The sequence below is a fragment of the Oncorhynchus gorbuscha genome, linkage group LG07, assembly GCF_021184085.1.
Source record: "Oncorhynchus gorbuscha isolate QuinsamMale2020 ecotype Even-year linkage group LG07, OgorEven_v1.0, whole genome shotgun sequence".
Taxonomy (NCBI): domain Eukaryota; kingdom Metazoa; phylum Chordata; class Actinopteri; order Salmoniformes; family Salmonidae; genus Oncorhynchus; species Oncorhynchus gorbuscha.
This window is the reverse complement of record NC_060179.1, coordinates 34,673,230-34,685,779: the sequence shown is the minus strand read 5'-3', so window position 1 is coordinate 34,685,779 and position 12,550 is coordinate 34,673,230. Positions and strand designations below refer to the sequence as shown.

Sequence of the window (12,550 nt, the reverse complement as noted above, 5' to 3'; positions counted from 1 at the left end):
CCTTCCGTCTGAAAAGTTGGTACAGAGATTTGGGTGTCATATGGGGCATTGGTTTCAGTCCAGCCCTTGTGGTTTATTTGGAAAAGCATTGTATGGCTCTTATTTTTCAATATTCTCTACATCTAAACTGTCTCTCATAACGCAGTATGTCATGGTTCCAGCAAACAGTCATTAGATCAACAGATTTATTTACACAGTGGCAGAGAGAAATTACAAACTGGAATTTTATGGCAGCGCCCACCAATTTAAAAATCCCTATTTCCAGTCTGCATTTCTGTAGAGGACATACCTTTTTGACAGTCATAGAAAGCGTCAGGAAATGGTTATAGAATGTTCAGACCTTGATCGGATCCCTCTGAGGATGTGGAGATGTGGCCCTTTATCCTCAAATGGCTTGTGTTTGTCTGACATCCCCCGCGAGTCTCCAAAGCTATTGAAAAGCGCAGCGATTGATATGTGGTGTAAATGCCAGATGACAGACTTTACTGCATACCAAAACTCTGCTTTCGGGTTGCTTTACCGCAATGTCGGTGTCCTTGTGTTGCATTACCCACAATTGTTTAACTTCTGGGGTTGGATATTGTTCGTCAAACAGTAAGGGACCTTTATTTGAAATTCACTGTTTGATAGTCAATGAAAAGCTTTTGTATACATGGCATAGATTTTGACCAAGAGGGGGATTGTACAGGATACTCATCAGTTTATGTTAAGTTGAGCAGCACAGAGGAACCCAAGAGCAGACTCAGACCAGGAAACGGGGATGAATGAACCAAGATTTTTATTGTAACACAGGGAGAGATGAAGTGCAGATCCAGGGAAGCTTGGATGAGTTGTAGGAAACCAGATGTGGAGGCTGAGGTTGTATTGAGCTGAGTTGGGACAGGGTAAACAGGTCTAGAGGGGAATCCAAGGGAGTGATGAGTTTAATCCAGAACAGGGTAGCAGGGTGGTGAGATGTGGAACAGGAGACAGGAACCAGAGTCAGAGCGGCAAAACTGCAGTGAGGAGGAGAAACTGCGTGATGCAAAGAAATAGGCACAGCAGGATACATGATCTTATATAACAAATGGCTAGAAGCATGACTGAATGAACAGTGATTACGATCCGGCAGAGTGAAAGTGGCAGGACTGAGTATTTGTAGAGGTCTTGATTATGGAACGGATTACAGCTGGTGAGGATCCGCTCTGGCTCCAGCACACCCATCTCCACTCCCTTTCTCTTTGTGTGTGGTTGGAGAGAGAGAGTCTACTGGAGGAGTGGCTGCAGGTTAAGGAGACACCGGATGTCCACTAGGGGTTGTGGCAGGAGCAGATGTGCAAGTACACCCCCCCTACGGGCGCACTACCTGGCTTGTCAGGGTGTGAGGAATGGAAATCCTGTAGGAGGGATGGGTCAGGGCACCCAGCAGCGCTCCTCAGGCCCGTATCCCTCCCAGTCCACCAAAATACTAGCAACCGTGACCCTAATGGAGTATTTCCAAAAGCCGCTGGACAGTATAGGCAGGATGGTCATCGATGAGCCGAGGGGGTGGAGGAGCAGCTGCAGGGGGAGACAGGTGACTGGAGCAGACTGGTTTAATTAAAGACACATGGATTTAGAGAGAGTTTGGGAGTCTTAGATGCACAGCAGAGGGCTTAATGACATTATCAATCTCAAATGGACCAATGAATCGGGGCGCTAGTTTTCTGGGCAAGTTTTCAAGGGCAAGTCCTTAGACGAGAGTTATCCCCTTTGGACTGGAGCTGAAGCACGTCGACAGTTAGCTTGAGATTGGGTCCTGGTGGAGGCACGAAAAGCAGCCCGGGCCCTCCTCCAGGTGTGATGACAACGGCGCATGTGGTCCTGGACTGAGGGCACCTCGACCTCTTGGGCAGGGAACAAGTTGCGTTGGAAACCCAGGGAACACTCAAAGGGTGACATATCTGATGAGGTGTTGATGAGGGTATTGTGGGCATATTCCACCCAGGTTAACTGGGCACTCCAGGAGGAAGGGTTAGCCGAAGTCACAGCATAGGGCAGTCTCCAACTACTGATTGGCCCGCTTGGTCTGGCCATTGGTCTGGGGGTGATATCCAGATGAAAGGCTAACCTTAATACCAAGTGCTGTGCAGAAGGCTCTCCATACCTGGGAAGTAAACTGGGGTCCCCTGTCAGAAACTATATCAATAGGGATGCCATGCAGCCACAACACATGGGATACCAGTAGGTCCGTAGTCTCCCTGGAGGAAGGAAGCTTGGAGGGGAATGAAGTGAGCTGCTTTGGAAAATGGGTCAATAATAGTGAGGATGACTGAGTTACCGTTAGATGGAGGAAGGCCAGTAACGAAGTTCAGAGTTGTGTGTGTGACCATGGGCGACTGGGTATGGGAAGAGGGCGAAGCAGGCCGGACGTAGGTTTGGTGGATGTTTTATTCCGGGCACAGACCAAGCCAGCTGAGATGATTTTCCGAGCGTCTTTTTAAAAGTTTTAACCATGGATGACCCGGAAGCAGGGGAGAGTTGGGACTGTTAATTATGTGGAAACTGATCTTTTCCTGGTGATTACCAGAGAGACGTAGGATGACTGGAACGGTTTTCTCACAGACACGGAAGGGAAGCTTGGCATCGAGAGGGGCGTTAAGTGGAATGGTGTCCAGGCCCAACTTTTATTGGACAAAGGGAACAAGTGGAGCCCAGGTGGCCAACCTGGCCACAGTATAGACACGCCGCTGCTTCTCCTCTGCTTCTCCTCTGGAGACTGGTCCGGCCGAGCTGCATTGGTTCAGGCTTAGAACATGCCTGGGGTAAGGATGCAGTCGGAGGAGAAGGGAAAGGCACTGAAGCAGATGTTAAGGAACTTGCAACCCTACCTACCCCCTGACGCACCCTGGAGGCAGTTGTCAATGCGGATATTGAGAGAAAGGAGTTCAGCAAGATCAGTATCCTTCCATGGATGCCAACTCACCTTGAGGCTCAGTGAGTGAGTTCCGGATAGCTCCCTGAAGAGCCTCTTCATTTCAGCCACTCTCTGCGGCGAGGGTGCCATTTCAGCAACACTCTGGGCTCCTTGACGGAGGGACAGGAGTCGTTTAGCAGCATCCTTTCCGCAGATTGGGTGGTCAAAGACCTTCCTCCTCAGTGAATCTGCTATAGGAGAAGCCAATGGGTGACAGTCTCTCCCACACAGCAGTGGCCCAGGAAAGCGCTGCACCACAGAGGCAACCAATCAAAAACAAAATATTGGCTCTTTCACTAGCATAAGAGCTGGGCTGTTGCTCAAATACTAGTGAACATTGTACTAGAAAAGCTCTGCAAGCTCCGAGATTTCCATCGTAGCACTCTGGAGTAGGAACAGGTTGTGAGCTTTGGGCGAAGGTTTGACTCTGTAGAATAGACAGGTTCAGTGAAAACTCATGTGGGGATGAATGAACCAAGATATTTATTGTAACACAGGGAGGGATGAAGTGCAGATCCAGGGAAGCTTGGATGAGTTGTAGGAAACCAAATGTGGAGGCGGAGGTTGGAGTGAGCTGGGTTGGGACAGGGTAAACAGGTCTAGAGGGGAATCCAAGGGAGTGATGAGTTGAATCCAGAAAAGGGTAGTAAGATGTGGAACAGGAGACCGGAACCAGAGTCAGAGCGGCAAAACTGCAGTGAGAGGAGAAACGGCGTCAGGCAAAGAAATAGGCAGAGCAGGAGACAGGATCTTAAATAACAACAAATAGCTAGAAGCATGACTGAACAGAGATTACGATCCAGCAGAGTGGAAGTGGCAGGACTGGGTATTTGTAGAGGTCTTGATTATGGAACGGGTTGCAGCTAGTGGGGATCAGCTCTGGCTCCAGCACACTTGTGTCCAACCACACAAACAGAAAGGGAGCACCCCTATCTGGGGCCTCGCAAAGAAGGGCCCCTATCTGTATATAAAAAAATAAACAGACATTGAATATCCCTTTGAGCATGGTGAAGTTATTATTACACTTTGAATGGTGTACCAATACACCCTGTCACTACAAAGATACAGGTGTCCTTCCTAACTCAGTTGCTGGAGAGGAAGGAAACTGCTCTTGGATTTTATCATGAAGCCAATGGTGACTTTAAAACAGTTGGGGAGTTTAATGAAAACAAAGTGTTATGTTTGGGGAAAAGTACATTACTGAGTACCACTCTCCATATTTTTAAGCATAGTGGTGGCTACATGAGGTTATAGGTATGCTTGTAATCAGTGGCGATTTTAGCATGTAAATCTTGGTGGGGCAAAAAATATATAATTGTGTAATACATGCCAGTAAAGCCACTACACAACACAACACTAAACAATACACAAATTGCACTATATGCCCACTAACTGTTAGGGCCTACATAAATCTGTCCCAACAGCAGTCCCAACATCTTACCACTGCTAAACCTGGCTATCAGCAGAGCCTTGTCTGGCAGCGAAACGGTTAATTCAACAATTCATTTGCTGCCTTTAAAAAAACAGCTGATATGGCTGACTTGCTTAAACAGATGTGGTTTCTAATGACAGTTGATATGTACAAACTATGGCATAAGGGGACGACAAGCAGATAAGAGACAATCCGTCATTCCGATTAAGACAATGAGCGAGCTAGGATGGACGTAATATTAGTTCTAAACTATTTGTTTAGCACTTTTGAAATGTACAGCAATAGTGCTCTCCCTGTACACCAAGTTAAACCATAGGATAGATAAAGGGGGCATAAAAGCAGACAATGAAAGCTCTTACAATATTCGGTGATTACATTTCTCTAAAACAGGTTATAGGCTACAGTAGAACAGTCAGAACAGTAAGTGAAATTAAGATGGGTAAATAGATCACGTTATTAGGGTGAGGCACATGGGCTACTAACATCTTACTGCACAACATACACATAGTATTACTTTCTTAGCTACAGTATACATATCTCCCTGGCATATTACATAATTTATGAAGCAGCATACAATACATTTTTGGACTCACATTGTTGTGCTCGGCTCGCTTGAACAAGAAGGTGGAGCGGCGCTCCTACGACTTAACATTTTGTTTTGAGCGCGGCACAAATCTTGCTTCATTAACAGCATGGCCAATGTTGAATGTATCTTTTTAAACGTGGAAAATAGCCCCATAAGCCCAGATTTGGGACCACACAGCCACTGGAACTGATTCCTTTCAAACCACTCATTGAATTTGGGATTTCCAATTTGTGTAATTTTTATGTCCAATGAGCACCGATACGTTTTATAGATAATTTCTCTTAATTACTTATCTTCTTATGACAACGATTAAAAAGGATTTGCTAGTAAATTTTGTCGACTTGATTCATGATGATGACTGCTAGCTAAAATTGTGAAAGTATCAGTCCAATCAAAGTTACTATGCATATAACGTGATTGATGTCATTTTTTTTCTGTGGCCAATGACCTTGAGCCTTCTTGGATGGGCACTTCTATGGCAGCAGCCGAAGGGCTAGAATTTTCAATGTCTCCTCTTACGCTTAGCAGTGACGTAAAGTCCCCATAAATGACAGAACACTGAGACAATCACAGGTGAAAACACCATATTTTTTGCTGGCTTGCCCCACCACCACAGAAAGCAATGAGCTAGGCTGAAACACCTTCATTTTGTAGTTGCCTTACTCTAGAAAACAAAAAAGAGACCATGTTTGTATGCGGCTTTATTAACTCAAAGATATATTAGTTTTACATTGTTTGCTAACTGATATGTGACACAGGCAAGCACCCCAAGAAAATGACAGGTCGCCACTGCTTGTAATCATTACGGACTGGGGAGGACCGATAGCATCTCACCTGGCCAACATCCAGTGAAATTGCAGAGCTCCAAATTCAAATACAGAAATACTCATTATAAAAATTCAGAAAACATACAAGTATTTTACATAGGTTTAAAGATTACTTCTTGTGAATCCAACCACGGTGTCAGATTTTAAAAAAATCAAAAGCATACCTTACGATTATTTGAGAACATCGCCCAGCAGAGAAATCATTACAAAAAGTAACCTGCCAATTAGAAGAGTTATACAAGTCAGAAATAGAGAGAGAATTAATCACTTACCTTTGATGATCTTCATATGGTTGCACTCAGAAGACATTGATTTACTCAATAAATGTTTGTTTTGTTCGATAAAGTCTCTATATCCAAAAACCTCAGTTTTGTTTGCACGTTTTCTTCAGTAATCCACAGGCTCAAACGCAGTCAAAACAGGCAGATAAAAATCCAAATTACATCAGTAAAGTTCATAAAAACATGTCAAACGATGTTTATATTAAATTCCCAGGTTGTTTTTGGCCTAAATAATTGATAATATTTCCACTGGACAATAACGTTGTCAATATAAAAGGTAAACAAGAATAGCACTCTCTCGGTCGCGCGCATGAGAAAGCTCATACTGCAGAGTCCACTCATTCAGACTGCTCTTACTCCCTCATTTTTTAGAATACAAGCCTGAAACAATTTCTAAAGACTGTTGACATCTAGTGGAAGGCATAGCAACTGCAATTTGAGTCCTAAGTCAATGGACACTGTAATGGCATTGAATAGAAAACTACAAAACAAAACAAAATCCTACTTCCTGAATGGATTTTTCTCAGGTTTTCACCTGCCAAATCAGTTCTCTTATACTCTATTATACTGTATTTTTTTTTAATTTGGCCCCTTTTTCTCCCCAATATCGTGGTATCCAATTGTTTTAGTAGCTACTATCTTGTCTCATCGCTACAACTCCCGTACGGGCTCGGGAGAGACAAAGGTTGAAAGTTAGCATCCTCCGATACACAAACCAACCAAGCCGCACTGCTTCTTAACACAGCGCGCATCCAACCCGGAAGCCAGCCACACCAATGTGTTGGAGTAAACACCGTGCACCTGGCAACCTTGGTTAGCGCGCACTGCGCCCGGGCTGCCACAGGAGTCACTGGTGCGCGATGAGACAAGGACATCCCTACCGGCCAAGACCTCCCTAACTCGGACGACGCTAGGCCAATTGTGCGCCACCCCACGGACCTCCCGGTCGCGGCTGGTTACGACAGAGCCTGGGCGCGAACCCGCTTTCTAAAGAATAATGGGCAAATGTTGCACAATCCAGGTGTGGAAAGCTCTTAGAGACTTACTCAGAAAGACTCATAGCTGTGATCACTGCCATAAGGTGCTTCTACAAATTATTGACTCTGGTGTAAATACTTATTTAAATAGGAAATTTCTATTGGTTCTCAATCAGGGACAGCTGTCTATCGTTGTCTCTGAGAACCATACGTAGGTACCCTTTTCCCCCACCTGTTTTGTGGGAAGTTAACTTTGTAGTTGTTCAGGGCACATAGCCCAAAGCTTCACGGTTGTATTTTTGTTCTTCGTTTTGTCGGCGTCATTTTTAAATGGTCCAGTCCTTCAGCCAGCTGTGACAGCCATTCTGCACATAAAGGCTTAATGATGTAAAAACAAATGTATTAACACTTAGGGAATTATCACTAACAGCTGAAACAAATAAAGACATGTTTAAACCATTCATTTCCTTATATTTTACATTTTTAAAACAATTCAAATACATTAACTTTCAAAGTCCAGCAATGCAATTAAATTGAACATTGCAAAGGGCTGTGAATAGTTTAGCTATACCCTGAGCTGGCAGACAAATGGTCCTCTGCCTGCTGGATGTACTGCATGTTGGTTCCAACCTTAAGTAACAACAAAGAAAGGTAGCATGTCTGTTAAGAAATGCTTATGTCACACCATCTGGATAAGGCATTTCTGTGCTGTGCCAGGAACTCGAAATGGGGAGATGTAGAAACTCCATTTGATTCGTATTATTATATTCCTCTTTAATTTACAAATCTCATGATGTGCCCATGAGACGTGGCTGTATTTAGAGGGATTTTTATATAGCTGAGCCTGCTAGCTAGCTACATTTAGGCGAGTTAGCAATTGCTGTGAAGTCACCAAAAGTATTTGAAATAACAATTGAGGTAGCTACAATGTAATCTAACTCAACTACTACAAACTACATTGAACAAAAACATAAACGCAAAGTATGTAAAGTATTGGTCCCATGTCACTTGAGCTGTAATGAAAAAATCCCAGAAATGTGCAATATGCACAAAAAGCTTATTTGTCTCTAATGTTGTGTACAAATTTGTTTTCATCCCCATTCGTATGAAATTCACCTTTGCCAATATAATCTCTTGTGTAACCACGTCAGCCCAGGAACTTCACATCCGGCTTCTTCACCTACAGGATGGCTGAGCCTGTCTCCCGAGTGGGTGAGCCTGGCTGCCGAGTGGATGGGCCTATGCCCTCCCAGGCCCACCCATGGCTGCACCACTGCCCAGTCATGTGAAATCCATAGATTAAGGCCTAATAAAAAAAAACAGTTGACTGATTTCTTTATATATACAGTAACTCAGTTAAATCTTTGAAATTGTTCCATGTTGTATTTATTTTTGTGTTCAGCATTATTTAAATAAGGGTAAGTCAATTGTTGTTCATTTTCCATTGGCACCACAAGTGTGCATTTGATTTTGCGAACTCGCCATATGATCAGCGTCAAGTCAGCAACTCTAAAAAAGTTAGATTTCTCAAATTACCTAAATAAAAGTCCCCCACGTAATAGTAAAAACGTGTCAATAACCTGTATTTATTTATTCATGATATATATGAAACAATTTATCTAAACATTAACAATGATTGATATTTGTTCATATTTAAGTGACATTTGCTTTAAATGTTGGTTTTAAGATATTCCAAGGTCAAATAAATGCCCCCATTGCGAATCACTGTATATGGAATAGATATTAGCATAGAGCGAGTACTATTCTGGGTGCCGCAGTAAAAGTATTGTAGAGAATACTCAGTAGGGTCTGTAGATTGTAAATATAGTGTCATTTCATGGGGCTCTGAATAATACGAAGTGTTGCTGGCTTTTTACTCCACCCATTCCATAGCGGCCACAATGCGAATCACTGTATATGGAATAAATAATCATCATATGCAATTACTGCTCTACAGAAAACCTGCTAACCAAACAACATTCATGCTCACTGAATTAAATGGAAACAACACAAAAATATCAACATTTAATAGATTTTTCCCAAACCTCAAAAGTCTACCCCTGATGTGGTGATGCATTGTTGTGAAGACAGAAAATTACATTTGGTTGTTTTAATTTTTTTATTTTTAAGTGTGAACAAAATGGGAACCTGAAAGAATGGGGGAAATCCGAAACTTGGAAAAACCGAACCGAGAGAATCTAATTTCGGGGATACATTTTTTATTTTTTATTAAAAGGCTGTAGAGCATTTCGGAGAAGGTTAAGGTCAGGTCCAATATTGACAATGCACCCAAGAGGGAAAGAGGTTGGGCCATCCTATACATGTTTTAGAGTAATATAATAAATTATATATATATCTATATATCTAAATATCTATATATATATATATATATATATATCTCTCAGGCGCTTTTATCCAAAGTGACTTAGTCATGTGTGAATAAATTATTATGCGTGGATGGTCCCGGGAATCAAACCCACTATCCTGGCATTGCAGTGCTCTACCAAGATGCATGGCATGGTTATAAATGCTTTGTGAATCCCCAATAATATGATTTATAAGGCCTTTATTAAAAGGTGCTAATGCCACCTTTGATAAAGCACAGGTTTATGTCATATTTGACATAGTGGGTTATGTCACATTTGACATGGGTGGTTATGTCACACAGTTATGCCACATTTATGAACCCTTTATAAAGCATTACATACGGTTATAGATTATGTGTAACACATGTAGTGTTTATGAAGGCTTTATGAAGCATTTATAAGCTGCACCAAAAGTCAGAAGTTGTAGTTTGTTTTTAGTGTAACCAATTTGTATCTACTCTTTTTCCACAGGGCCAGCGGTCCGATTCAGCACCTTTGAGAGCAGGGAGCCGATGCCCCCTCCCGTGATTGGTCAACACACTGTGCAAGTTCTCAGAGACAGCCTGTCCTATAATGATGATTTCATCAATCAGCTGCTGGCATCCGGGACAGTTGCCCAGAACGAAGTGCATTGAGATCTGTGCTCTATCTCAATAACTACATAAGCACCACATAAAGGAGGTGAAGAGAGCGGACGCAAAGAATCTATAAAATAATAATTGAGTATATGAGCAATTTGCACACCCTGGATGGAGCACAACTGTTAACCAATGAAGACCTTCATGTTCCACCTAGGGTTGCAAAATGCTGGTAACTTTCCCAAAATTCCTAGGTTTTCCAGATATCTCAGGGATTTCCACCTAAGCCCTGTTTGGACCACTCTGCATGATTTTTTTGTGTTACTTCCTTGATACCAAGGTTTTGCTTTTGTAAACCATGAATAACCATCAGCGAGCAAAATTAAACCACCAACGTAGCAATAATGACATAATGATGTATGTACACACCCTTTCATAAGCCAACTAGCATTTTATTTGCATCTCTCCTAGGTCTCAATGGCATCACTTTGTGATTCACACATGATTGATCAATATGACACACTCTACCGTAGGTCTGACATTTCACTCAGGCCAGTGAAATAAGGAAAACATTTCAGCATTTGGAAGGATATCGCTTAATGCTATCTTGATGGTCAGTCATCACTCATTACTGCACTCAAATCCTTTATATCATATCCAGAGTTGATCCATGTTCAGCCAAGTGCACGTTTGTGCTGGAGATGCATACAACATTTCTTTTAAGGAACTTATAAATTATCTTCGTAATGAAATGTGCTTTACACATGTAATAAATTATTATCAACCAGTGAGATCCAACTAGGTGAATTGTAATTGTTAACCTGACATTCATTAGCAACAAATAAAATGGTTCTGAACATTGTTCTGGTTATTTCATTGGACTATTTGTCTTGTGACCATTAGCAATGTTTTGCCTCTTAGCTATTGCAAGTAAACATTTCTGATGGTTCAAACCACTCAAATGAAAAGATTAATCAGCACTTTTTTTTTTTATCCGTAAGATATTTAAAATGGACGTGTCCTTCTAACTAATGTTGCAAAAAGGAATCTGAATCTCAAAAAGGATGGGAAATGTAACTATCTTGTCTGCAATGTCTTTGGTGGGATGGATATATAGTGGATGTTACAGATCACAATGTCCCATGTAATGGGGCAATTCCACAGTAATGGAATTACTCTTTGAATCAGACTTTTCACTTGAAAATGTTTGCCAAATAATAACCATTGATATCAAAGTTTAATGAACCATACAACTCTATGCACAAGGACTATTTTAAACAATTTACACAGAATATGTCACAAACACATTTACTGGAAGAACTTTACAGATACAAAGTTTGGTAACAGAATTACAGTCAAATTCACCCTCAGCTTTTTTTTTAATGTGACCACTATTTCCAAAAAGCTCTGTTAAATATTTGTTCCGAATTAAGATTCCAAGAGTGGGGTGTCAGCTATGACATGACACCTTGAGTTTGAACAAATATATTTGTGTTAGTAAACTACACTAGGTGAAGGAATTACGGTAACGGAATTACAGCATGGGTCCCTGATCTGTACTATACCGAAATGCATATGAATATCATTCTCTTCATGGTGATGTATCCTGAATAGGTATACAACTGTAAAACTGTCTAATATCCTTATTTGGCATATTTGGGTATTATTCTTGTAACGGGAATTCTTCGTCCTCCTCTGACGAGGAGTAAGAAATGTCGGACCAATGCGCAGCGTGGTATGTGTTCATGGTGTTTATTGACTGAACACTGAAAATACAAAAATAACAACGTGAAATTAACGAAAACCGAAACAGTCCTGAAAAGTGCAGAAAACACTAGACAGAAAATAAACACCAACGAAACGCAAGTGGGAAAAGGCTACCTAAGTATGATTCTCAGTCAGAGACAACTAACGACACCTGTCTCTGATTGAGAACCATACCAGGCCAAACGCAAAACACAACATAGAAAACGGAACATAGACAACCCACCCAACTCACGCCCTAACCATACTAAAACAAAGACACAACAAAGGAACTAAGGTCAGAAAGTGACAATTCTACACACGGGCTATAATGGTAATGAGCTCTGACCCCAAACAAGATCACATTTGGTTGGTAAAGGACCATAACAAAACTGAAACAATCATAGACGTCTTTGTTTCATAAGTTTGGACATCACAGCACAGTACAGTAAAGTAGATATCTTTAGTACGGTACATTATGCTGTACCCTACTTTGCTGTACATTACTGTACTTTAATATACTGTACTGTGCTGTCCAAACTTGTGAAACATAGACTTCTGAGATTGTTTCCGGCCAGGGGCAGAGAGAAGAAGAGTGAGAGGAAGGTGTTGCCCAAACTGTTTTCACAGTCTTGCTTTGACCACCAAATGACAGAAAGAGGGGAAAAAAAGTTATTTAGCTGAACATAACCGTGTGGTAGTGTCAGAGTCATGTGTATAGGTGGTAGGGAAGTCAGGCGCAGGAGAATCAAACTGAGTGTAATGGAGTTATTTAATAACAATGAACGAAACATACTCCAAACAGTAAATGTAACAAATAACAAA

The 12,550-nt window shown here is 41.7% G+C and overlaps 1 protein-coding gene across 3 annotated transcripts in view; it reads left to right on the top strand.

The window, feature by feature from the left end:
* Window positions 1-10,844, top strand: part of sugct (succinyl-CoA:glutarate-CoA transferase) — a 171,952-nt gene extending 161,108 nt beyond the window's left edge. For all 3 annotated transcript variants that reach the window (XM_046356280.1, XM_046356278.1, XM_046356277.1), the window contains one exon: window positions 9,876-10,844. In XM_046356280.1, coding sequence (XP_046212236.1) covers window positions 9,876-9,932 — 57 coding nt within the window. In that variant the 3' untranslated portion in view covers window positions 9,933-10,844. The remainder of the gene's footprint in view (window positions 1-9,875) is intronic.
* Window positions 10,845-12,550: the final 1,706 nt, after the last annotated feature.